General features: G+C 48.3%; 10 protein-coding genes across 10 annotated transcripts; 5 read left to right on the top strand and 5 right to left on the bottom strand.

The window, feature by feature from the left end:
• Window positions 1-556: 556 nt before the first annotated feature.
• On the top strand, window positions 557-2,889 carry PENARI_c009G05443 (Zn(II)2Cys6 transcription factor; the record flags this gene model as incomplete). Its single annotated transcript, XM_022631860.1, has 7 exons — window positions 557-1,152; window positions 1,215-1,471; window positions 1,528-1,759; window positions 1,815-2,101; window positions 2,255-2,657; window positions 2,715-2,800; window positions 2,882-2,889. 7 exons carry the CDS (start codon window positions 557-559, stop codon window positions 2,887-2,889), a joined length of 1,869 nt encoding a protein of 622 aa, XP_022488200.1.
• A 922-nt stretch (window positions 2,890-3,811) lies between these two features.
• On the bottom strand, window positions 3,812-4,738 carry PENARI_c009G01383 (alpha/beta fold hydrolase; the record flags this gene model as incomplete). Its single annotated transcript, XM_022631740.1, has 1 exon — window positions 3,812-4,738. The coding sequence occupies one exon, from the start codon at window positions 4,736-4,738 to the stop codon at window positions 3,812-3,814; it is 927 nt and encodes a 308-aa protein (XP_022488342.1).
• Window positions 4,739-6,076: 1,338 nt separating this feature from the next.
• PENARI_c009G06563 (esterase/lipase family protein) lies at window positions 6,077-7,462 on the bottom strand (the record flags this gene model as incomplete). The annotated part of the gene is made up of 1 exon (XM_022631900.1): window positions 6,077-7,462. One exon carries the CDS (start codon window positions 7,460-7,462, stop codon window positions 6,077-6,079), a length of 1,386 nt encoding a protein of 461 aa, XP_022488107.1.
• A 1,729-nt stretch (window positions 7,463-9,191) lies between these two features.
• Window positions 9,192-11,026, bottom strand: PENARI_c009G05955 (flavin-containing monooxygenase; the record flags this gene model as incomplete). The annotated part of the gene is made up of 5 exons (XM_022631878.1): window positions 9,192-9,205; window positions 9,265-9,342; window positions 9,423-9,559; window positions 9,611-10,144; window positions 10,194-11,026. 5 exons carry the CDS (start codon window positions 11,024-11,026, stop codon window positions 9,192-9,194), a joined length of 1,596 nt encoding a protein of 531 aa, XP_022488182.1.
• Window positions 11,027-11,714: 688 nt separating this feature from the next.
• On the bottom strand, window positions 11,715-12,944 carry PENARI_c009G11130 (uncharacterized protein; the record flags this gene model as incomplete). The annotated part of the gene is made up of 5 exons (XM_022632043.1): window positions 11,715-11,997; window positions 12,058-12,401; window positions 12,469-12,562; window positions 12,614-12,802; window positions 12,871-12,944. The coding sequence occupies 5 exons, from the start codon at window positions 12,942-12,944 to the stop codon at window positions 11,715-11,717; spliced, it is 984 nt and encodes a 327-aa protein (XP_022488225.1).
• A 2,930-nt stretch (window positions 12,945-15,874) lies between these two features.
• sit2 (putative siderochrome-iron transporter) lies at window positions 15,875-17,843 on the top strand (the record flags this gene model as incomplete). Its single annotated transcript, XM_022632047.1, has 3 exons — window positions 15,875-16,179; window positions 16,239-16,852; window positions 16,906-17,843. 3 exons carry the CDS (start codon window positions 15,875-15,877, stop codon window positions 17,841-17,843), a joined length of 1,857 nt encoding a protein of 618 aa, XP_022488220.1.
• Window positions 17,844-18,236: 393 nt separating this feature from the next.
• On the top strand, window positions 18,237-18,695 carry PENARI_c009G05918 (uncharacterized protein; the record flags this gene model as incomplete). Its single annotated transcript, XM_022631877.1, has 3 exons — window positions 18,237-18,341; window positions 18,472-18,503; window positions 18,557-18,695. 3 exons carry the CDS (start codon window positions 18,237-18,239, stop codon window positions 18,693-18,695), a joined length of 276 nt encoding a protein of 91 aa, XP_022488378.1.
• Window positions 18,696-18,802: 107 nt separating this feature from the next.
• Window positions 18,803-19,825, top strand: PENARI_c009G01242 (fungal specific transcription factor domain-containing protein; the record flags this gene model as incomplete). The annotated part of the gene is made up of 1 exon (XM_022631738.1): window positions 18,803-19,825. The coding sequence occupies one exon, from the start codon at window positions 18,803-18,805 to the stop codon at window positions 19,823-19,825; it is 1,023 nt and encodes a 340-aa protein (XP_022488221.1).
• Window positions 19,826-20,837: 1,012 nt separating this feature from the next.
• On the top strand, window positions 20,838-22,746 carry PENARI_c009G08169 (MFS transporter; the record flags this gene model as incomplete). The annotated part of the gene is made up of 6 exons (XM_022631948.1): window positions 20,838-20,850; window positions 20,944-21,211; window positions 21,266-21,660; window positions 21,725-21,786; window positions 21,854-22,426; window positions 22,492-22,746. The coding sequence occupies 6 exons, from the start codon at window positions 20,838-20,840 to the stop codon at window positions 22,744-22,746; spliced, it is 1,566 nt and encodes a 521-aa protein (XP_022488297.1).
• Window positions 22,747-23,191: 445 nt separating this feature from the next.
• On the bottom strand, window positions 23,192-24,943 carry PENARI_c009G09710 (bifunctional fumarylacetoacetate hydrolase/alpha/beta hydrolase family protein; the record flags this gene model as incomplete). The annotated part of the gene is made up of 1 exon (XM_022631999.1): window positions 23,192-24,943. One exon carries the CDS (start codon window positions 24,941-24,943, stop codon window positions 23,192-23,194), a length of 1,752 nt encoding a protein of 583 aa, XP_022488435.1.
• Window positions 24,944-25,499: the final 556 nt, after the last annotated feature.

The following is a 25,499-nucleotide window of genomic DNA, read 5'->3' as shown; positions in this document are numbered from 1 at the left end:
TCTTTTCTGCTTGGCCAAGGCCGTGATGGGCAATCCCTTTTGAAATCCAAGTTGGCCCCGAGTCGAAAGGTATTTCGGTAATACGAAAACATGTGTAACGGAAAAACAATTAATGCGCGCAATATGAATGAAATGAATAATATGAATGCGAATATGAATAATGCTGTCATTCGCATTCATTTCTTTCGGAAGCAGCGGCGCTGCAAGTGAGTGGTTCTTCGAGGCGCAATTTTGGCAGTTTGACAGGTGGGAACAACACGGAAACTCCGCCATGGATAGTATTGACTGAAATACGAGTGTACTGAAGTATTCGAAAACATGAATGATGAGTTACGTTACCGGGGTCAAACCTTCTGTCACAGTTCATAAAACGATCACGTGAACCATAACAAAAAGCCAAAGAGGAATCCGTGTGATCCGAGTGGCAATAACTCAATCGACGTGTATGGAAAGTCACCACCAGAGCTGATAGAGAACTCCCCTTTTTGATGGTGCGTTCAGGTCTCCGTTCATACTTAACCCTTGACAGATATTCTGACTTTCAATGGCAGACAAAATGTCACGAAATTCTCGTGCCAGCGATGAACGGGAAATTGACCGCGTTCTTCGTCTCAAGCGCAAGGAGACCGAAATAAAAGCTTGTATCCCCTGCAGGCGACGCAAAGTGAGATGTGATAAGGGTTCCCCTTGTAAGACATGCCAGAAACGTGGCCATCCACTGATCTGCACCTACGCTCCGGGCCACCAATCCCCTGCTACCAGAAGAATTCCGTATGGGCAAGCCTTATCTACAGCTAGGCATTCAGCCAATCCAGAAGAAGCTCCGGATCTTTCCTTGCAGGGTCTTGGTTCGTATACATGCGGGCGACAGCAAGAGAGGACTTCTATGCAAAGCCCCAGAAGAACTCCGCTCTCCGCATCTGCCATGCAAGAAGAAAGCGCTCAGGACTATATCTTCTCTGGCGATAACTCTATCGCGTCTATTGTGCGATCGCAAGCCCAAAGGTCTAATGATACTCTTAAAATGAACCTTGAACCCGTACTCGGTCTTCAAAATACGTTCAGCAGCTACCCTTTTATGGACCAAAAGTTGTCTCAAAATAAGTGGGCAATGTTACTGGAGATACTTCCGCAGCGAGACGAAGTCCTTAAGTACGTTCATCTCAAGGTGATTAAGAAGGTCTAATGTCTACACTTCTAACAATACATAATAGGTTTTTCCACGTTTACAAAACCTCTAACTACCTTTTTACTCCAGTCCTCGTCGATATGGACCAGTTTGAGCTAGATATCTACTCTTATTTGAACGCCCTTGCAGCAGGTGAGCTCCAAGGTTCAAGTCAGACATCAGATCGTTGGCTATCAGGAAAATCCTTGGGATTTATCAGTTTGATTTTGGCTGTGTTGGCAGCGGGCGCACATTTCTCGGATATCGAGAATCCCGAGCGCGCAAGCTTATGCCAGGATTTTGGTGTGTCTAGCGTACATTATTCTACACTTAATCGCTGAGTTACTTATTGTGTGCAGAGCAGAGATCGTTCCAAGCGCTCCGGTTGGCCAACTTCTTGTTTCGCCCTTCCGCGGATATTGTTCAGACGCTCTTACTACTTGGGAGCACACTTCAGAATAACGGCCAGTCTGATGCTGCATGGGCTATGCTAGGTACAACTGTGCGATTGGCGCAGATCCAAGGCTTTCATACCGAGAAAGGCATGGCCCATCTCTCAGAACGTATGAAAAGTACAGCAAGGAAATGCTGGTGAGCAGGGTCTAAATTTTCAAAACCGAAAAAATGTTGACCACTGTACCGGTAGGTCAAATGTCGTATGGCAAGACGCTTTGCTTAGCTTATGCCACGGCCGTCCTCCTGTTACCTCTAGATATACCTCGACGGAGTTGGCTGGTGACAATCTTTCCTATACAGATATCACGGATTACATCTGCCGACTTGGCCTGAAGATAGTCGATGCAGGGGAGCCAGACGCACGAGACGCTATCCCTTCTATTGCTGCTTTAGGAGGCTTGGATAATGCGTACAGCCGCGCGCAACCGCATCTACGCTCCCGAGAGAACTGCAAAACCTTTCACCAGCATTTAGAGCGTTTGGCACTGAAAATGCACATGTCATTTTGCATCTTACATGTGTGCCGACCAGCCATACAGAGGCCTGGTAATTCTATTGAAGTACCGGAACATACTATGCTGAGACAGAGAGCTAAGGAAAGTTTGATTGACGCATCTAATGCCTTTCTAGACTTTCAGGCCTTGAGTACCGTCCCTCTTAGGAGCTGGCCAATGGTGCACACTGCCCTTATATCAACGTTACTTTTATGTATTTGGGAAGAGACTCGGAGTGATCCGGAATGTCGAGATTTACAGCAAAAGGTTATCGAGGTCTTTGCAACTGCAGCACCTACTTCTGTATCTGCCTCTCAGAGCTGGCAGTGGCTTTCCGAGGGGCACTCACGAGCTCTTGTTGCACTCCGAAATGCATTTTGCGACGAAAGCGGCCTCAGGGCATCGACGGATCAAGAACATGTGGACGCACGACGGGTTGTTACAGACACCCAGAGCCACGATGAAGTGAATTTTGATAGTCCTAATGACATTCCTCCGTTTAATATCCCCAGCCAGCTTCACGATGCCTCTGATTATAGGTATATATTATGTTCAACGACCTGTTCGATTCCCCCACTGACTATTCTTTGACTCAGCACAATCCCAAGTGGCAGTCTCACCTCGGAGGAGCTGGATCTCCTGTACAACTCGCCGTTGTCGTACATTGACTCTATCTTAAATGGTGAGCACGTGCATTGATCCATTCGTATCATTGACTAGAGTTAGCTGACTTCTGCCAGCTTCGTTTGTTGATTTCTCTCAGGACAATGAGTTTGTGTAACTCACAACAAATATTTCATGCCTCTTTTCTATTGTTTCGTTCCAACGATTGTCCCAACAAACGGCTTACCATATTCGATGTGCAGTTTGAAATATCCCAATATGCCACTTATTTTTCCAGTGACAAATTTCTGGTTCGGACAACCTGAAGCCAGTAAAAGTAGATCTCCTGACTTAGGCGTATTCTTTTGAAGTCCTACGCAGGAAGATAACTGAGTGTTTCTTTATCCAGCTCTAAGAAGGCGTTTCCTTTTGTTGCTGATATCTGTTTTGAAAAAGAACAAGAAACAGCTAAATCACTTGGCCACGAAAGTGGAGAACGATCCTGGCAACCCAAATTTATTCCACATAATCTCTTACCTTCTCATCATCTTATGAAAGATCCACACAACCCTCGATCTCCTCATCAACATTGACAACCCTGGGTATTATTTCTGTAGGTATTCCTCATGATCCCTTTTTCAATGGAAGCATGCCCATGACGAGCAAGATCTTCAATATGTAGCGCGCCATTTGGAGGGTACATCCAAAATACCTCAAATGAGGCATCAGGCACTTATAGGTGAATATCGATCCGTAACCTCACATAAAGCGAACAAATCTCATCTTCTGGTGGAACCGTCCGTGCGACAAAGCCCAGTCAAGAAGATTGGATAAGCGTAGATACATACGGGGATCGACTTAAAGTTTGTCGCACCATATCCTGACCCAATTGTTATATGGAGAATCGGGAAAATAAAGGAATTTATATTTGGGTTTATCAAATAAAGGGCGGGGCGGAGCCTATATTGTAAAGCTAAGAGTGGATAGTAAGGTGTCGGGATAATAGGATATTCAATCTCTCGCACCGGTTACAAGACCGGTGAAGTCAACCAACTAGAAGTCAAAGAGTGAGACGAAGTTACAATTGCATTCAACGTAGCTCAAAGGTATTTAACCACCTTCCCAACTCAACTCCGAACTGTCCTGGTTGGTCAAGCATAATAAGATGGCCTGCTTTCTCAATGACCGCAACCTCCTTGGCCTCTAGTGCGTCTCCTAGTCTCCAAGCACTTTCTACCGGAATCCACTTGTCCTCCGCACCCCAAATAATCTTGATTGGCATGTTGCGTCCAATTTCTCCATATCGTGCTTCAACTGCTTCCGTGGATCTTGAATTAGCTTGGCATAGCTCTCGGATAAAGCCCGCTTTCCCACCCTCTCTCATCCAAGGGGACTTCAAGGTCTGCATTATCTCTTTTGATATCTCATAAAATGCGGCATTGCGGATGTAGCTCTCCAATATACCCTCGAACGCCATGTCAGGGAGTTGCCGAAAGTGATGAGGGTCATTCGCGACAACCTCGAAAAGTGATTGACCGAACGGTCCAATGGCAACCACATCGATGAGACAAAGACTCGCGTATTGGCAGTCATGGAGCAGGTTCGCTCGTAAGCTGATCAAGCCAGCATTATCGTGAGCGACAATGTTGGCCTTCTGATTGAGCCACTCTTTTTCCCACGACTTAAAAAGCGCAGCATAGACCTCAGATTGTCGGGCAAGATCCGCATCGAGCTCTTCGACTTTACTAGAGCTGGTCGTTGTACCGGGTAATTTCCGTTCAGGGGGAGAAACTCCGAAGCCAGGCCTATCAAAAAGATAAACGTGGAACTGCCGAGATAGAGATAGGGCAAAAGGCACCCAGAGTCTAGAGGACCAGGGCGTTCCATGTATGAAAATAAGCGGTGGGGAGGCAGGGTTGCCTAGCGAGCACCATTTGACAGTATAGCTGTGAGTGGAATTCTGATACTGAAAGCTCTGGTTAAGAGATGTGGTGTTGTTGTTGTAGACCGAAGCCATCTTTTCTGTGGGTGGTCGCTCGGACAAGGCCGCGGAGAAATGGTAAACCAAGTTAAGTTGCGATATGCGTATCGTTTACGGCTAGGAGCAAGGGTGAGATAAATAAACCGGGGGCGCACCTATGCACTCACACCGCTCTTTCGAGGTTGTTTTTATGAGGGAGGACGTTAGGGATATTGAGATCCTAACCTTGGAACAGACTGGCGATTCGGGCTTTGCGAAACAACTGGTGTCATGATCCACCGTTTCTTTGTTCGTCATCTCTAGGCTAACCAATGTCCTAGGTTACCACTCATCTAACATAGATGGGCTGGCTATATCCTTGTCGATCGCGATGTTTGTGCGACTATCTTAGGTTTAGTGCTCTACCTCTCGTTCGTTCGCGTGGTACTGCATTACCGAGTAGTGGCTCTCACTTGGGGTGCTCAATACGGGTGGACCCGATCGCCGGCAACGCTCCCGGGGCGCTCGATTGTCCCCAGAAACAGATGACTTGTCCGTTACTAGGACATACCCTCACCTCGGCCTCCAGAATCCTCACCTAAATGATTCACACCTATCTTAGAGTGCCGCTTAGGTATCAAGGGTGTATTGACAGCTAGTCGTGCATCCGGACAGAGAATGTGACTGAGCGGACAGGAAGTCTTGTTCTCCACGCACTGTGATCGTTTGTGCATATTCCAGCCTCGAAGGGGGTTATGTATGAGATCACAAGCAACATTGTGGTCTGTAGCCCGAGTCTCTGGACAGCACTTTATCAGCTACTTAAACTATTCCGAATGATTCCTGTCCAATTGGACGTGACATCGTATTTGCCAGGTACTCTTTTACTAGGCCACTACGTGAAAAGCCACAGCTGGCTGCAGTCATGGTTGTTGAATGTTGGACCACATCAGTTAAAGGTAGTATCTTTCTGATACAATTGGGATTGTGAGAAACGCTGTAAGTGTGGAATGAAAATTTGCACTATCTATAATTTTGGCCTTTTACTTTTAGTAACAGCATTCGAGCTACGCGGGCTAATGAACCAGAATGGTATACATCACCAATACTCCCAGGTTCTGGAAGCCGGAATTAACACAGCGCTGAGTATAGAATCTGCATCAGAGCTATGTCCTCTTCATTTGTCTTTACCTACGTTCACCGTTCACTACGTTGCTTTTCTTGTCTTCCCTGTCTTTCAAAGTGGTTAACGGTGTGTGAAATACCCGCTGAACGTATTTATGGAAGCCGTGGCACTCGATCAAGAATGGTATTTGAAGGCACGAATGGTAATTATGTTTTCAACAAATATGATAAATATATACATAAGACACATAAGAAAGCCCGACCCAGCCATCAGGAGGATATGCGAGCATAGTCCTTGATAGGCGGCTCTTCGCTGGATCCCATATATCCGAAAGACATGAAGTCAATAACATTATATACATATACCTCCACCTCTGTGCCGAGCAGGTCCGTCAACACGAGTCCTGGAGCGAGGACCTGATTACACACAGTGTCCAGGTCAATCCGGGACAGATCCGCCGGCCCCTCATGTGTCAGCGCATCAACAAAAAGCGCATAAACAAGCGGGTTGAATAACATGGGATCATGAGTGTAAAGACTGCCAGCAGGCAAACCCGGGCAGGCCAGCTGGATCTGTGTATTAGTGACGCCAACTCCGCGCACATCCTTCAAGCGCGCCGACGCATTCGGACCAACCTGCGGGGCAACAAGCTCATCAATACCGGAGTACACACTCGTCGTCGGTACATACGCCGAGTCTCCATCTTCAGCGAGGAGCGTCTTGATCAAATTGGAGTCGTAGCCTTGCTGCCTGATCGCAGGCGTGCATAGAGGATTCTGCACCAAGCACGGTTCCGCCGAAAGGGAGCCGTGGAACTCGCCGCTAATCACCAAAAAATCATCCACCGAGTCCCGCGTCGATGGCCAGTACTTGAGTGTCCACTGGACGTCTATGCTACCTTGCGACCAGGCGATCACTCCGATCTTGGTGTCTTGGGAGATACCAGAAATGTAGTTGATCGCGTACGCGATATATTCCGCGGTCACCTGGATGTCGGCGAGGGTATTGCCGGGGATGTTGATCCAGACGGGGTCGGCGAAATCACTCTCGGAGAGTAGCTTTTCGTAGTTGAAGTAATATGTGGTACCGGCTGCATTGGCCGTGCCAGGGATGAGAAGGACAGGTCGTTTGCCGTTAGCGCCATATTGAAATTCATCGGGGATGTAGATTGTTTTGCGGAGCTCTTCTTCGCTCAGACTGTACGGTGCATCGTCGGAAGCCTTCTTGGGGAATATAGGGCTTGACGGTTCCTCGGAGTTGTCGTTGTTCATCGAATTCAAAGGCTCGTTTGTCAGACCTTTCACGAGGTCGAGGATATTCTTCGGGGCTAGGCCATTGGTGACGACATCGATGGCGACCCCGATGAGACCAACATCACTTGCGTTGCGTACGTTTCCAAGGGAGCCCAGGGCTTCTTCGAGGGTTGTAACAGGATCGATCTTGCCGTCTTGGACATCGCGCAGTGCAGATACTAACAGAGTTACATCTTGTGTGATACCTTGTGCGAGGTAGCCGACGGCCTCCAAGCTGCTTTCCAGATTTGATATCAAGTCTGAAAAGCCGCGGGTCTCTACTGAAGAGACACTTGCAGCTGGCTTCGCCAAAGCCGACAAGAAGAGTGGAAACAGCAAACAAGCTGACCTCAAAGAGTACATAGTGTCAGAGGTGCATGCGAGAGATAAAATGAAGTACCCAAGATCTGAAGAACTGACTATCCCTACCCACATCGGCAGATTCCAAGGTTCTATTAAGATCCCACAAGCCCCTGAGCCAGATCCATGGTTCCAGCTCAGCCCCCGATCTAAGATCTCCACTTTAGGTTTGTTGCCATGGCCCAGAACCCTGGGCCGGTAACTTAAATTTCCCAGTACGGCAGAAATCTGTTCAGCTCCGGGACCATGCGCGTATCGAGACTCTCGCTTATTGCATAGGCTATTGAAGATTAAGTCATAGCATCTGAAGAACGCAAAGTTGCCATTATAAATACAGAAAGTTCTTCATCTCCTCGACAACAGGCCCTTGCTTTTTGTTGTTTTGACAGAAATGTTATGGGCCCTTGCATATGCCGGTTAAATGCCGGTGGCCGAGCTAACGCTTAAGTGAACACTTCCAAGGTTGGATACATCGCTGAATATTTTTGTAGTCGTACACGGGCTACTATACCCACATAATACGAGACATTGTGGGTCGATAAGCCATTTTCAATCGGGATTTTTCGGTCGGACCACTGATCGGGTGTTTGTGATGCAGATCCTTATAACAGACCACGCCTTCGCTCATTTAACTAACTGATCGGTGCTCGAATCGGGATACTTTCATTGCAAATCTCATTTACCGAATACTCCGTTCACCTCAATAGTTTATGAACGTAAACTGGGCTATGCATAAGTTACATGTATAAGCAGGCAAGTGAATGGCTTCATCCACCTATATCTATCACCTCAGTTTATCCTTTAAAAGGGTTATTAAGCACACAACTATTTTTATAGCATTTGGTAATTGTCTTATTCGAGCGATTACCAAGAACATCGGTTATGTACTGTAATCTTACTTGTTGGGCCCAACAGAGCCGTATTTACGTACTGCACGTCTGTGCTCGAGTCTATTTGTCAGGGACAGACGTGGGTTCCTATTGCTGACATGACTGAGCCTTATGAGCATGGCTCATTCGGCACTGGACCCATGAAGATACATGTATGTACATGTAGCTCAGTCATGATCACGGATCGTCCATGGAAACAGGGTTTGTTGGGCGTCAGCCACAACCTTATTTGCCGCAGCCTGGCGTTCTCCCCCTGGACCTTCAAGAATCAGTCTCACTTCATAGTTTCAGATGTTGTTCTCTAAGAGTTAATTTCTTGATTCCTACTTTCTAGACCTGTATGATTTCTCGCGATCTCCTTGCGGATTTCTCGTCGAGTACGTTAACAGAGAAGCACTTCAGTTGGAATATGCGACATAGGGGCTGCATACGACCAATAAACGCACAACAATCTAGTTTACTTACAACCTACCACATAAGTTAGGGCATACGTCGGTAGCTTCTACCTCGTATTGAGAAATCACATCTCACTCAATGCAATAAACTTAGTACAAGTTCAGAATTTGAGCGGGCTAAGATGGATATTGGCAAAACTTTATATACTTCTCAAATTGCTGATGCTACTCTGTCAAATAAATTCCCAATCACATTTTAGCAACGATAGATATCTTACTTATCCCTCCATTAAAAGATACACCGCATGCTTCTGTTTGCTCCATGTGAAGTTCATATACTTCAACCAGCTAACTCATACCATGACCGTCCGCATTATACATCAACCCAGCTGTCGGCAGGCGCTGTCTATATATTCACCCTGTTCTTCACAGCCTGAAAGCTTGCTTCTAGGCTGCAGCTTCTATAAAGCCAAGTAAAATGACAAGTCAGCTGCCTCGGCTCTCTCCCACTCAAGCTCACCATTTCCGAGATACGAGAAAGCATCGGAAGTAGCATATCGGATATCAAAGTCCTCTCCACGAATATCCTCAAGAGCCTCTGTAAATTCACAAGTCAGTATCCGTGTAAACATCTCTTTCTCAATTCTGTGGGTGACTTGCCTTTGAAATGAATTACACTTCCAGGATACATGGCAGTGACAGTATGCTCGTTGTTATACCAAGCATTGCAGCCCTTGCTCCAAACGGTGTTTTTCAAGTTGGCCTGTGCACGGCGGTTATAGGCACGAACGACGGAGTCATTCACTGCAACTGATCTATTCAAAGGTTAATTTGGCATGAATGACATCAAATTTTGGACAACCCACTTAATATCTTCACGAGCAATCTTCTTGATCCATTTCAGCATGTAATCAGCACTCCATGCAAGCATTTGAGGCACACTTCCATGACCAATGGGGCAGTTTGGGCCTGCAAACATGAAGTAGTTTGGAGTTCCACCTGCGCAAATGGAGAAATACGCCTCAGGTGTTTTTTCCCATTCCCAGTCGAGCCGTCGACCATCCCGACCGACTAACTCCCATCCAGGTATGAAGGTTGTGTCAAACCCGGTTGCACAGACAATGAGATCAAACTCCTGCTCGTCATTCGCAGTCCGAATCCCGCTTTTTGTGATCTCCTGGATGTCTTCAAAGCACCACTCTGCATTAGGCTGCTGCATTGCCTCGAGATATCCATCGCCAGGGCTAAGTCGACGACATCCAATCTCGTATTTTGGAACCAGCTTCTCAATAAGATGTGGGTTCTCACTCAGGCGCTGCCGCATGAGTCCTTCGACCCCAGTGGATAACATACGGTTGTGGTCCGAGCCGGAGAGCATCAGTCGGTAGACGGTGTTCAGACTTCGAAGTATTAGCAACATAGAGTATTAAGACTGACAGGCTCACATACGAGTTCTCAATCTTCTTCCTGTACTCCAAGAAGCCGCTAGGATCGTCCCGAAACTTCACTTTTTCCTCCTCACTGTACTCAAAGTTGGTTCCCATTCCGTCCTTGGTTATGTCGGGACATAGGTTGACAGACACCCAAGTTGGATGGCGAATGTAGTTGACGATCTTTGAGGCCTTTGGTTGAAGTGCAGGCAAAGCTTGGAGTCCAGATGAACCGTTGCCAATAACAGCAACCCGCTTTCCAGACCAGTCGTAGGACTTGTCCCATGCCGCCGTGTGCACGAGCTTGCCAGAGAACTGATCCAGACCACTGATATCTGGCATTTTCCAGCGGTTGAGAATACCAGCAGCATTAATCAAAATATCTGCTTCATCTTGTATGATGGTCTTGTCGTTTTGCTTGAGCTCGAGAGCCCACTTCCCCCGGTCTTCATTCCAGATGGACTTCACGACTCTGGTATTGAACACGATCTGGTCTTTCAGTCCATACTTTTCCACCGTGTCGATGATGTATTTCTCAATCTCTTCACCGCCCACATAGCATTTTGACCAGGATGGATTAGGCTCGAATGGAAAGACGTAGCTGTGCGCAGGCACATCGCATCCGACTCCAGGATACACATTTTCGAGCCATGTGCCGCCAACTTCGCTGTTCTTTTCGTAGATTGCAAGGTCCACGAAATCAAGTGGTTGCTCGTATTTGAGCTTATGTGCCATGATGAGGCCAGAGAAACCCGCGCCGATGCAGACCACCCGGAGCCTGCGGGTCTTGAAGGCGTACTGGTTGGGGTCTACCTGAATTGTGTCACTTTGAGGATTTTCGTTGCATGGCATGATGACTCCCTTTGGTGCTATCTGGTGCAAATCTCAAATTGAAATTGCCGCTCTGCCATGGTAGACAATCGCTCTCTTATGTGCTGCAACTTCTGAAGCTCAGGGGAAATCTAGTCGCCCTAGGGTCACACTAGGGATTTTAGTGACCTCATATGATTTGTCGGGTGCGTTGTTTAGCTTGTTGATTGGGGCCGTTGGGGTCCATTAGAGCGGCAGAAACAACGGCATGCTGGCGTTTCGGCGGACCAGGGTGCGGCTCATATTATGGCCCCTATCAGCCCCAGAGCCCGGATGTTTTCCAGCACCGAAGGGGCTTGAAATAAGACAAGCTTATTTCTACCTGTCCGGTATGTGTGATTATTCAGGTCTGGCATTTAGAATTTCAATTGAAGGTACATGTTAGGGGCAAAAGAGCCACTTCAAAATTCAGTAGATAACGTTAGTTGAGAGTTCAAGAGTGACAGCGGCCCCCACGCGGGAGAGGATACTGTTTCGGAAATAATCTCGCTAGACCATGAACATCCTTGATACTTGATAGTGGGGATTTCTGGTCGCAGGATCGGCGACGGAACAATCACATTGATCAAGGGTTATAAAGCCCCAGAGCCCATTTTCCGCCCGATCGAAAATTTTTCTTAAGGCACTCAGCTGCAGGTCTCGCAAGCTGTTTTTTCACGGTTTTGTTGGCTTAGATTAACTCTTTGGCTTTCATCTCCTTCTCTGTCCAGTCCCATAAATCCGTAGCCTTCTGCTTGTCTTCTGCCTTCTTGCTCGGTTTTCCCACTTTCGCGATCGGGATTAGATATGCGCCGTTCATCTCGCGAGTGAAGCCCTCGCTTGCCACAGCAAATAATTGTGTAAGCGCCCCATCTTCTGGGGTAAGGCCTACGAGGCCGGTCTTGGAGATGCCAGAAAGAATTTTGCCCATGATTATCACAGCCATTGAGCCATTGGCTTGAGAAAGAAGATTTCTTTGCTAATCGTTAGGGAACAGATAATCAAGCAATTCTTTGATGGGAAGGAGACCATACGTCTTCACCATTCCGGGGTGCACACTTGACACCCAAATCTCACCACCCGTGTTACCCTCAGAACGAAATCCCGAGTAGGCTGCTCGAGCCTCAGGCATACTGAATCTTCTGGCTAGTTCCTTGGTATGAAGTATACTAGCCAGCTTAGAAGAACCATATCGAGAGATAGGACCGCCATTGACTTGGTCAACGTCCTGTAAATCAATACCAAACTGAGGCACATTTTCATGCGCATTAGATGAAACATTAACAATTCGAACGATGCCCCGGACGGAATTGTTGGCGGTTTCGACCATAGTCGGCAGTAGATAATAAGTCAAGAGCCAATGTGAAAGGTAGTTGGTCTATAAATTTAAAATATGTTAGTAATGTACATGGTGCTGTTGGAATTTCCAGTTCGACAAAGCTCACTTGAAATTGTGACTCATATCCATCCACTGTCTTTGTGAACGGAGTTGCCATTATCCCTGCATTGTTCACAAGACCATGGAGATATTTCTCTCGTCTAAAATGTGTCAGCCGAGTGTTCTAAATCCATAATCCGGTTTCAACGGACCTGCAGAATTCGTTTGCCGCAGAAACAACACTCTGAAGGTTCGTCATGTCCATCTTCAGAAGATGTAATTCGGCATCTGGCAAAAGGGCCTCGATCTCCTTCATTGCTGCTCTACCCTTCTCTTCGGATCTAGAACACAAATACACTTTTGCATGATGAGCCGCCAGCTGTAGGACGGTATGGAACCCGCTGAGATGTGTTTGTTAGTGATCTGGCAGTGACAAGTGAGGTACTGAGAGCTTCTGAGGAAAACTTACATTCCTGTGTTTCCCCCGGTAACCAAGTATACCCTGCCTCCTAGATCCGGAAGTGTCTCAGGTGTAAAACCCATGATGTATATTGTAACTATTGGTAACTTATCGCTTCCAAGGCTTGTCAGCGGCTTTGTGCAGAGGCAAAGTTTTCAATGAGCTCGTCGCCTCTAGTTACTGTACCAGGTATAAAGCGCAGAGAAATGCAACTACTAGCTCAATAATGGAAACTAGATGCGGAAAGGGGATTTATTTAAGCCTAAGGTGCCGGCCGGACTTCCTTCATCCGAAAAGAATGTCAGTATTAGAGATTTTGGGAGCAAATGAGCTTGTCTATTTTAGTGGGCCTTTGTGGCCCAAATATGGTTGTGTTTGGCATCCGGACGAAAAGCCGGATGAACCCTATTTTTGTCGGACAGTATCAGCGCCCCCCTTCTTCGTCTCATACTCCTATCTCCGGGAATTTTAACTTGACTGGATGTAACCCTGACTGCGTAGTAACTCCGCTATAGACTAACACCGGGAATAATAGTCGGTAATTTTCTCAACTTGCACACTATATATACCGTACCTCCCTCATGTTATTCATTTCCTAGCTGCATTGTTTTTGTTAAACTTGTGCATTGCTATTGCTCTTCTCAACCTTCATCGCCCAAAGCTATTCTGTTCTATTAGAAATATGACTTCCAAGTATTCCGCTGCCCACGTGTGACCGGCTGGCCCTGGAGACGCGCGTCCAACAGCTTTCCAGATCATCGAGGATGAGAAGCTCTCAGGTGCCCTTTCCTCCAAACAATTCTCATTACTGGCTGCTCCGGCGGCATTGGTGTTGAGACAGCCCAGGCTCTGGCTTCGACTGGCGCAAAGCTTTTCCTTACAGCCCGAGACCTGAAGAAGGCCAAAGAGGCCCTCCTTGTCTGATATCCTCTTGCCTGGCCACGTCGAGCTCCTCCATCTAGACCTGACATCTCTTGCCAGTGTCCGTTTGTACGCAGATGAATTCCTTGAGAAGAGCCGGGGAAGACAACATTTTGATTTGCAGCGCTGGTGTGATGAGGGTTCCAACCCTCATAAAAACTATGGACGGTTTTAGTCCCTGTTAGTTCTCTGCTTTGTTTCTATATTGCTGTAGCCAGGTCCAGAAGTCCTTGCTGCCATGTATCCGATTATCCTCCGAGCCAAGCACTAGCTGAATGGCAACTTGTTGGGTGCGATTTAGGCTGACTGATCTGTCAAACAAGGTCTCCGTGTCTGCTACTCCGACCGGCCATTTCTGTGGAAATTTAACATGGTCACTCTGCCTAGTGCCCCACACTGACAGCCGCCAGTCTTTCGGGATAGAGGTAAAGAAATCGGTGAGCGAATTGACCGCCACCCGACAAGCCAACCGTGAAGATTTGGTCTGTCCGAATTTCCGGCCACCGCCGCGCAATCTCGTCTAAGATGGACAAAAGTGCCAAATCAGATCGAAGTGAGGGGAAGTGTGAGGGGAAGTGCAGCTTTTATATGAATCCAAATCATTTGGACCATCGAGGCTAGCTGGAAACAATGGGGCGAGGATGGCGCATGGTGTTCGGTCGGCAAATGAGACCAATTCTTCTTCGTAGATCGCAGTCCATCTCCTGGCTGTGCCATGCACCCAGGTGAGCAGTGGGAGTTGCGTTGGGTTGGGATTAGCATCGTAGTGGGTGGGAGGCATATAGAGCGCATAGGAGACGCGTGGATCGGATGAATTGAATTTGTCCCCTCAGGACTACTCCAATGCTGCAACTGTGCTTCCGGTGGCCTATGTAGTGTTCAATTGCCAGGAACACTCTTGATCAAGCAGATCGGCCCACCAAGGCAGTTTGCAGGGGCGATGATCATTGTAAGAAATCCCAAAATTTCCTTCCCATCCTCAAATTGATATTCATACTGCAAGGTTTTCCCGCCTGTAGCAAGAACCGCAGAAGATCTTCCGATAGTCCAACGATTCACACAACTTGAAGCCAATAGAAAATAGACATCGATCGCAAAGCCGACAAATGCCTGTAGGAAGGATCAAAGCAACCCTAGCATGGAAAGTTGGTGACCGGGCGAAGCGCCTCAAGCGCCCCCAAATAACATTCCGAAGGGGCTCCACCTGGGTTGGGCCACAATTAGTACCCCCAGTCTGTGCGTCCCACAAACCCCTCAGAAACGGGCGGGAGAGGCTTGACTAGCCAGCCCATGAGCACGCCAAGGGCCTTCGAAGCTTGGATCCACGACGTCATCAGTGGTACATTTCTGGTTGATGGTTATCTGATTTGGATCAGATAACAGGATTGTAGAGTCAAAATTGCGGACGGAGCTGCCGAAAGTTGCCGACTTGTTTCCCCACTGCGTAGTCAATTAGGTTGAAAGACGGCCGGGATCCAAGACCATGATTCGCTATGATTGCTTGGCTGAAAGGATCTATGTCATCTCTGCTGTTTTTGTCCCGTTGCACGGGTGCCGCGTGGAGACGTAAGGGGTAGGTTCTAGCCCCGCGCCCGGGTAGTAAGTGGGAAATGGAGTGAGACAAATGATGCCACCATGACTTGCAAGTAGAAGAACACACTGTGAACACTGTGATATTGAGGTTGACGCAAACGGGCCAGGGTCACCAAAGCGAAACTGCAACTCTGGGATGGGTGGGGCCGCTATACCTGTTCTGACAGTGGCCAATCAGGGTTGCGGAGTGGGTCCGCCAAAGAGGCGAATGAGCGATCACTTCCCGCCACGACGGCCTCTGATTGGTTTTGTGGTCTAATTATGGGTCTTCTGCTCTGAGATTATCTGATCTTTCGGAGCCTCCGTTTCGAGGAAAAAAATTGGGGTTGCGCTGCGGGAATTTCTGTGAGCTCCCGGGCCTCCAGATCATTGGGGCCCCTCAATGCTTCCTTCTTCTTCTTCCTCCATCCCACTATACCCTCCAATCTCACACAGCATCCGAACTGAGGATCGCATTCGGGTTGAGCATCTCGTACTCGGTTCACGGGATTGCAGAAGAATGGGCGTCCTCGAGACAGTTCGAGGTCGCGATGAAGGCGGTGCCATCGCCAGGACGATAGTCGAAGACGAATCGTATCGATCACATGAGAAATCAGGCCTCGATGCCGGCCAAGAAGCGTCGCAATCCGATACCGAATCACCACCCAACTCCGGCGGCTTCCACACAGGCGATGTGAACGACGATGAAAAGGAGCTGGTACGTCACCCGGATCAGGTCACAGAGGGGGCGGAGTTGGGTCAGCAGAAGGCTGAGGCGGCGGCTCTCGTCTGGAGCTGGTCGGCGTTGGTCGGCATCTATGCTTGGTGAGTTGGATCAAGTCTCCGTGGCATACCGACGATATCTGACGATGATCAATTTACAGGATCTGGATCTGCTTTTTCATGTTGGCGTTCCACTCGGCGATAAGTACCTTCTTGATTAACTATGTTATGGGAAGCTTCAAATCCGCACCGCAGGTTTCAACAGCATACATCCTGGCGAATATCGTCGGTGGCATTCTCAAGCTGCCGATGGGTAAGACTCTAAATCTGTGGGGTCGTGCAGAGGCTCTGGTCGTGTCAACGGGTATCTATCTTCTCGGCATGATTATTTTAACCGCCTGCAATGGCCCCAATGGATATGCAGCGGGGTACGTGCTTTACTGGATTGGGTACTACTGCATCTACCTGATCCTGGATATCTTTATTGCGGATACCTCCGGTCTGAGGAACCGAGCTTTCGCTTTCGGCTTCATCCAGACGCCTTTCATCGTTACTGCGTTCACTGGTTCACTAGCGGCAAACTCGATCTACGTCAAGTACGGATGGCGGTGGGGATATGGTATTTTCTGCATTGTGATGCCGTTCGTATTTTTGCCTCTGGCTGTGGTGTTCAAGTTTTATGAAAAGAAAGCAAGGAAGCAGGGCATCTTCCATCGCCAGCCCAGTGGTCGCACTACCATGCAGTCCGTCCTGCATTACTTCCATGAGTTTGATGGTATGGACCCTCGCAACACATTTCGATTATCGATGCTGACGTTTAATATATAGTTGTTGGTGCTCTCCTACTGATGATTGCCTGGGTCTTGTTCCTCCTGCCATTCAGTCTGGCACAGTATGGACGCTCCCAGTATTCAAGCGCGAGCTTCATCGCTCTCATCGTGATCGGATTCTGCATGTTCTTTGTCTTCGCTGCATGGGAGAAATGGTGTGCACGAACACACTTCATCCGCTATGAGTTGATCAAGCGTCCAACAATTCTCGGCGCATGCCTTCTAGCCGCCGTGCTCTTCTTCAGCTTCGAACTTTGGGATCAGTACTTCTACAACTTTATCCTGATGTCCTATAACATCCCAGCAGTCCAAGCAGGATATATGCTCCAGATCTACAATGTCGGCTCCTGCTTCTTCTCTCCCATCATCGGAGCTATCATCTGGGCGACTGCTCGTTTCAAGTACATCTGCCTGTTCTTTGGTGCACCCCTCATGATCCTCGGATCTGGTCTGATGATCTACTTCCGAGGCTCAGAGCACGGTATCGGCTACGTCGTCATGTGCCAGATCTTCATTGCCTTCGCCGGAGGTACCCTGGTGATTGGCGAAGACATGGCTGTCATGGTGGCAGGTGGTCGTGAGGGCACCCCGATGATGCTGGCCCTGATTGGACTGTTCTCCAACATTGGCGGTGCGATCGGTTTGGCCGTCGGTGCTGCCATCTATAACAACGTCTTTGTCGATACTCTCGCTTCCCAATTGCCTGACAACTTGAAGGGCAACGCCACTCAAATCTACTTCGATGGTATCGATGTTCAGACAACCTACCCCTGGGGTTCAACCCTCCATACTGCCGTTGCGTATACCTGGGGCTATGCCCAGCGCATGAACTGCATTGCATCGACTTGCATTCTAGTTCTAGCCTTCCCTTGCATCATGGTTTGGAAGAACTACAATGTCAATGTGAAGCAGAACAAGGGTCGAATGATCTTTTAGGCTGGCTTTCCATTGCACAGTATACCCGCATGGGTCGGAAAGTCATGTCTCTTTATATTGGTCAGAGTATGGTTCGTTCTCTGCCGCGCAGAGAAATGACCTACTTTGACTACCTCTGTTGTAACTATTTCATTGAGCGTGGATGATACCATGATATATATCCAAAATTAGATCTTATTATTCTAAGACACTTAAAGCAATGACCGTTTCTCATTCACAAGCAGAGTAAGCCTTTGAATAGGTATATCACTTCTCACTCCAATCTGAATACATCTGATTGGCCAGTCCTCGCCACGAGGCGACGGCAAGAAGACCGCGGTAGGGCCTCAAGTTCGATTTTGCCTCTGTCCTGCTTCTACCTCTGATTGCATCTTCTGCTGAATTGCATCAATCATGTCACCCTCCGCAGCAATGAGTCTGCGTGACTCATTTGGGGACCGGAAGATTCCTGTCATCTCGCGAAAGATCACGGCATGTGTTCTGTGCCGCAAGCTGAAGGTGAGAACCATTCAATTATTGCAATATGCAGAGTCCTTGGCTAACTATCTCAGATAAAATGGCATATGAATAACGATAAACCCCCTTGCAATCGCTGCAAATCTCGTGGGCTGGCATGTACTGTCAATAGAGTCTGCAGATGCTATTGGAAAATGATGTTTCGTATGTGCTCCCGATATCTCCTTATATCTGGATATTCTAATGGAGGTTATTAGATGGAAGGAGAAAATGGAAGGCCGGATGAGCAGACTCGAGCAGTCCATCATTCAAAGCACGAACCAGCCTCCTAGAATTACTGCTGGGAATGCCGCTCTATGGCAGCAGCCGTTAAGCATCGATAACGTTCTCAAATAATCACTCATTCGACGATATCCGCGCTCTGTGCATTGGAGCTCTATGGCTCAACGAAGTATCCACCGCGCTGAATAGTCTAGGTGAGTACCCCACAATCCCAGATACTGATGTCCACTTCTAATGCGCATACACAAAAGGCCGTCCGCATAGCCACCGAACTAGATCTACACAGATGCATCACTAAAATACCACATACAAAAGGAGCCTGTTACAACCGCACCAGACTCTACTGGCTCGTCTATATATGCGACCATCACTGCTCCCTCATCCACGGTCGACCGCCCCTAACACGAGATTTCCAATCACTACGACGACCACGCAATTTCCTACAGAGCTACTTCAACACCCCGTCTGACCTGACGATGATCAGCCTGGTGGAATTGTGGTCCATCAGCAGCCGTGTCTTCGACCTGTTCGGCGAGGATATCGAATGTCACGTTGTTGCACAACGACCGGATGAGCTCGCTCGGTTCAATATTGCCTATGATCGATGGCGCGAGAAGTGGCTCGGTATGCTGTCCTTCACGAATTCGCCGACAGGATTCTCGCGTCGCGTCTTCGATCTTCATTATTATTCTGCGAAATTATACCTCTTTTCGCACGTTTTCCGAGGGTCGCAGTCACAGTCGCACGACACAAAAGTTCCTACTGAATCTGATACAAACGTGAATACCTTCGTAAACGGCGCGATACGAAGCGCTTTTGCAATAATCCGCTGTATAGTGGACGTGGACGACAACAACAAAAGTCCATGGCTAGAGATGCTCCCACCATGCATTGGAACGATGGTCGCATTTGCTTGCGTCGGCTTGGTGAGGGTGTCGCGTCATCAGACACCCCTGGCGTGTGATATGCACGACGAGGATATCCCCGGTTATCTCCATCGACTGGTCCAGGTACTCCGTTTATCACCGGTGATCGATCAACCTGCTCATCCGTTGGTGAGTATTGCTCGGAGCTTGGAGACTGCGACTACGACAGCTGGACAGGAGTTTAGCCATGATCCATCGACGTGGAATGAGATCCGGGACTTGGACTTGGACTTAGATTTGGGTGTTTTTGACAAGTTTACGAATGATGCGTTTAGTGGTTGTAATGATAGCCATGGCGCTTCTCTTTCGGGGTTGTAATGGTATATGAGTTGTCGTCTGATTATCGCATCATACAACATTCTAGAACAATGCCGAAACATTCGGAGATCGTGTTTGGAATACTGGCTCCAAGCCTGTAATCCTAGCTCAAAGCACCAGCAAAACACAGCCTCGGCATTTCTGTGCCGAGATCAAACCACCCCGCCAATCACACGGAAATAAGAAAGTTTGAGGCTTGAAATTGTGGCATTGGCTGTCTTACCCGCAGGGCCAAGAGGTAACTAGGTAGCCACGAGGTTTGGACGTCATTATTGTTATGCAGCTTGTATACTCTCGCACCGGAACCTGCCGTTAGCCAAATGCCGGTTGCGGGGATAAGGACCGCCTTAGCTCTCTCCACATTTATGGAGATTATGGAGACTAGAAAAGACATCTGTACATGTCAAAAGGGTGATCTCTGAGTCGTTAGACGATATCATCAAAAACAACCTATCTCATGGCATTAAAATTGTGCGAGGCTCGGGCCTCTGAGAACGAGCCCCCTAACCGGGATCGAGCATGTTGTTCTCCCCCGCCCCTTTATGTGTACCGGTAGAGAACTGGTGGTCTCATATTGATTAAGTATTGTGTATTGGATGATATGAGACTGTAGCTTACCAACAATATCCTTGTCTATCCTCTAAATGTACTTTAATAGCAAAGAGACCTAGTGGACACCCCGTTAGGCTGAAAATCATAGGTCCCGGGCAAAATTATCCCATGAATACGCCGGAATTATGCATGCACCGGCGTTCGGGCTAAACTCCGAAGCTAACGCAGTTCAATTTGAGGATTCCTTTGCTTTCGATTTTTAATCCCCCTCTTCTTATATAATTCTCCGCCTCCCTTACTTTTCTTCTGTTATGTGAAGATTCAACATCTCCCTGTCCGCCAGACTAGATCTAAGCATATGTTAAGTGCCCGATACCAAAAGCAGACCAAGTGAAGCAGAAGAACAGTTTGTAAAGTGTCGATCGAATTCGATTATCGTGACAGCGACGCTTCCTGCGTCATGAGCGGGGCGAGTAAGTCTTTCTTCCAGAATATCAAACATCCGTGTCTGGGCACAAGGATCAGCGCAAAAGCAAACAAACGCAAAATCTAAATATGTCGGGCAGACACCCCCTCCGTCGAAGGATCGACGCCAAGAGCGAGTTCTCGGGAAATTCACCGAACAGACGATGAAAAGGATATCGTACTCGACCAAACAAAACGAGACTCCGATCTCGAGAGTGGTCCCGCACAACCCAACAACGAAGAGAAAGCAGATGTCGACCCGAACATTGTCACCTGGGATGGACCAGACGATCCTGAGAACCCACTCAACTGGACATCAAAAAGGAAACTCGGAGCTACATGTTCAATTGCCCTGATCACCCTACTCACGTACGGCACCCTCCAATTCAGATCGTATATACCTGCTAAATATACGCCCAATAGGCCTCTCGGCTCTTCTATGTTCGCACCCGGCGTCCCACGACTAGTCAAAGACTTCGGAGTAACCAGCACCGAGCTCTCATCCTTCGTTGTCTCTGTATACCTACTTGGATATTGTTTCGGGCCTCTGCTACTGGCACCTCTGTCAGAGATGTACGGTCGACAATACCTCTATCATGGCTGCAATATTCTCTATGTGATTTGGACGATTGCTTGCGCCGTTGCGCCGGATATTGGCAGCCTCGTTGTGTTCCGGTTCTTCGCTGGGTTTGCTGGTAGTTGTCCGCTGACTATTGGTGCTGGATCTATTGCCGATATTTTTCCGCAGGAGAAGAGGGGTGCTGCTATGGCAGCTTGGGCTATTGGGCCTTTGATTGGGCCTGTTATTGGACCTATTGGTATGTTTGATTTCTCTACTAAGAGGAGGAGTCCTACTGGGAATAGATTGCTAAATTCATGAAGCTGGAGCATTCTTGTCGCAGGCTAAGGGTTGGAGGTGGACTTTCTGGGTTTTGGCTATGGCTGTAAGTTGAGACAGCGATAATTGACACAAAAGAAACGGAGGATAGTTGATATTGACTTCATCTCTAGAGCGGCGCCATCTCATTCACCTCAATATTCACCATCCGCGAGTCTTACGCACCAACGCTCCTAGCCCGAAAAACAAAGAAACTCCAGAAAGAAACAGGAAACATGAACCTACGCTCAGCCCTTGACAGCGGCCGCACACCACGAGACCTATTCCTCTTCTCAATCGTCCGCCCAACCAAAATGCTCTTCCTCTCCCCAATTGTATTCCTCCTCTCCCTCTACGTTGGCGTGATATACGGATATCTATATCTGCTATTCACAACCATCACTCCAGTCTTCGAAGAGAACTACGGCTTTTCCCAGGGCATAGTCGGCCTCTCATACCTCGGTATTGGCATTGGGTCAATCTTGGGACTCGCGATTCTAGGAGCCACCTCTGACCGTCTACTAAATTATCTATCTGCCAAGAACGGAGTCAGGAAACCGGAATACCGTCTTCCACCAATGATTCCCGGATCCCTGTTTATCCCGGCTTCACTGTTTATGTATGGCTGGTCGGCGTATTATCATGCCCACTGGATTGTGCCCATTATTGGGACTTCGTTACTTGGTGTCGGCATGCTGGTTTCCTTCGTATGTTGCCTTCACTCCAGGGGTTTCTTTTCTGCTGAGTCGCTGACTGATAATCTTGCTTCCAGATGACTGTCAGTACCTACTTGGTAGACGCATTCACGATCTACGCTGCCTCCGCCATGGCTGCTAATACGGTTTTCCGCTCACTGGCCGGCGCAATGCTCCCCCTCGCCGGTCCTAAAATGTACCAAGCACTTGGACTTGGGTGGGGAAACTCGCTACTTGGATTTATTGCATTGGCACTTTGCGGGCTACCTGTCATTTTTTGGCTGTATGGTGAGCGCATAAGAACTAGTAAGCGGTTCCAGGTGGAGTTTTGATTGGGGGACCGATTCAATGAGTTGAGAGAGCATGGATTTGGCGCTTTGATTTGCAGGAAATAGTTATTTTCTACAGATTTACATAAAAGGCAGCGTATAAGTTACGTTGAACTTAATTGAATAATTTCGATGGCCCTTTCAGATATCTTGGTAGATTCCACGTAATAGAAATCATTCATCTCATTAGTCTGGATCTGGAGCACTGTGCTACATTGGTCCCTATGGAATGTATAATTCCCTTTTAATATACAAGGCTATTCAGAAATGCCGGCGGATTTCTCGTCCTTTTCGGCACTTCCCGCGCCTACTTTTGCGGGGTATTGATTATGCATTTATGATTTTTCCGTGGGGCTTGCACAAAAGCTTCTTTTTGCTCTATAATCTATGGAAGGGACATGCAAAGCCCTTCCGTTTCCCAAAACGAAAAAGAAAAGAAATACGGCTCCTAAATCTGCGCCAAAACCGCCTTTACAGTTTGATCTACATCCTCAAACAGATGCCAATGCCCAACATTCCTGAGCACCTCAACATGTCCACCTCCCGTAGCCTCTGAGTACTTTTGACAGAGAGCTGGCGAGCTGACTTCATCGTCTTCGCCAGTAACAAAGGAAACAGGAATACGGAGGCTCTTGACGTCCAACGTCTCACCGGCAGATCTAGCAAGTGCCGCGCAAGCCTTCGCATATCCTTCAGCATCCTGACTTAAAAGTGAAATACGCACTGCAGCGACAGCTAAGGGGTTAGTCTGCTGAACGTAGGTTGAGAGTCCGGCTTGAACGATTGCATCCACAACCCCCAACATCCCCTGCCTTCGGACCAAAGCAGCTCGAGCGTAGAAGCCTTGGCTTCCTGTCTCGGGAAGCGGACTTGGGGGAGGGCCCATCAGAATAAGCTTGGACACAAGGGCTGGATATTCCAGAGCAAGTTTGAGTGCCACGAGAGAGCCCATTGAATGGGCGATTACGGTCGCGCCTTGGCTGACTTCAGCAACTTGTGACATGTGGTATAAATCCTGCGCAAAGGAGGCTATGGAGATGGTACTGAGCGCTGATGTTGGGGAAAGGCCATGTCCTTCCAGGTCTAGAAGATGCAAGGAATGAGTCGACTGCAGCTTTGCAACAAGGGGATAAAAGTAATTGGTGGATCCGCCCAGTCCATGGATGAAGAAGATCGGAGGGCCATCTCCAACACCCAGTTGTTGGTAGAAAAGGTTCTTGCCGTTGATGTTGGCTAATCCCGAGTTGGCGGGCGCCTTCTGGTTCGCAATGGGGATGTGGGATTCAGCGCGCTCGGAGGTGGTGTTGACCGCATCGGAAGCCGCAATCGTATTCTTCAAGGTTCCCAGACCTGTCACGGATATGCTGATCTCATCTCCGGTTTGCAGGAACTTCATGGGTCTAAAACCGAAGCCAACGCCCGCAGGAGTACCAGTAGCGATAACGTCGCCGACTTGTAATGTCTGGCCGGCGCTGATGGTAGCAATAAGCTTAGGTATGCTGAAGATCAAATCACCGAGAGTGGCCTCTTGACGCTTTTCTTGGTTGACAAAAGTCTGTATTGTCAGGTTCTCTGGAAGGCTTTCCTTAGGCACAGCGACAGGGCCAATCGGGCAGAAAGTATCGGGTGATTTGCCGAGGAAAAATTGCTTGTGGTCGCGCTGTCGCTCTCGTGCAGTCATGTCATTCACAATAGTATAACCCCAGACGTGGTCCAACGCGTTTTGCTCCGAGATGTGGAAGCCCGACTTGCCAACGATGACCCCGATCTCCCCCTCATAGTCGGCTGTACTGGTGAAATTTGAATGGAGCAAAATAGGGTCTTCAGGACCGATGATAGAGGTCGCACGCTTCGTGAAAATTACGGGGTGTGTCGGCTGGTCAACCTTGTCGCTAGCATCGTAGCCCGAGGAGTTAAACTCGCGCGCATGTTCCACGTAGTTCTTCCCAACAGCGAGAATGTCCCGCCCTGAAATTGGAGGCAGATGCTTCACACTCGAAAGAGGCAAAGGTTGTGTTCCGGAGGCCGTGATTCCCTTTTCGCCAGCCGTGATGACTTGATAGAGATTGGTCAATGGTGTGCCGGATTTGAAGGACAGTGGAGTGATGATCGAGGTGTCAAAGTCGAGATGGCCGATGCGGGGGCCACTAGGCTCCAAATAGGCGATATAGTTGGTAAACATATTGGGTACTCCGGCCATTTTGAACAGCAAACGCTTGATACTCAGAAACAAACTGGGCTATGCCATTTCGTTTTATAAGTGGGCAGGTTCGAACTCCCCACTATAATTCCCCGCTATTCGTGCTCATCTCCGCGCTTCTCCGAGCCGACTCCAGTGTGTGGACCGAATTATTTGTATAATTTCGTGGCAAATTCCGGAGAAATGAGGTCTACTCTGGTGCCCAGATGCACAAGCTGCAGTGTACCCCATTTTCGACTGGTTGGTCCCTAGGATATAGGTGAGGAAATCACCGAAGGAAATGGCAACAAGAAACCCCAAGCATATCCAGTGTAAGATCCGCAATTTGGCAGGCGCGCGTTTGCTTTTCCTATCGGCGCCAAGATTCAAGTTGAGATGAGTGAGGTCATACAATACGCAAAAAGCGAGATCACAGGCAATGTTTTCGAAAACCACAGCGACCACGTAACATGCTGTCCCAAAACGGACGTATTCAGCTCCAAATACGCTTACAGCAGTTTCTCGAGTCCCTGCAGATTGCGCCGTGAAGAATATGTAATACCTGTCGGAGGCACCA

This window comes from Penicillium arizonense, assembly GCF_001773325.1.
Source record: "Penicillium arizonense strain CBS 141311 chromosome Unknown PENARI_contig009, whole genome shotgun sequence".
In the NCBI taxonomy this organism is placed as follows: domain Eukaryota; kingdom Fungi; phylum Ascomycota; class Eurotiomycetes; order Eurotiales; family Aspergillaceae; genus Penicillium; species Penicillium arizonense.
Note: the sequence above shows the minus strand (reverse complement) of the source record. Positions and strands in the feature narration are given on the sequence as shown.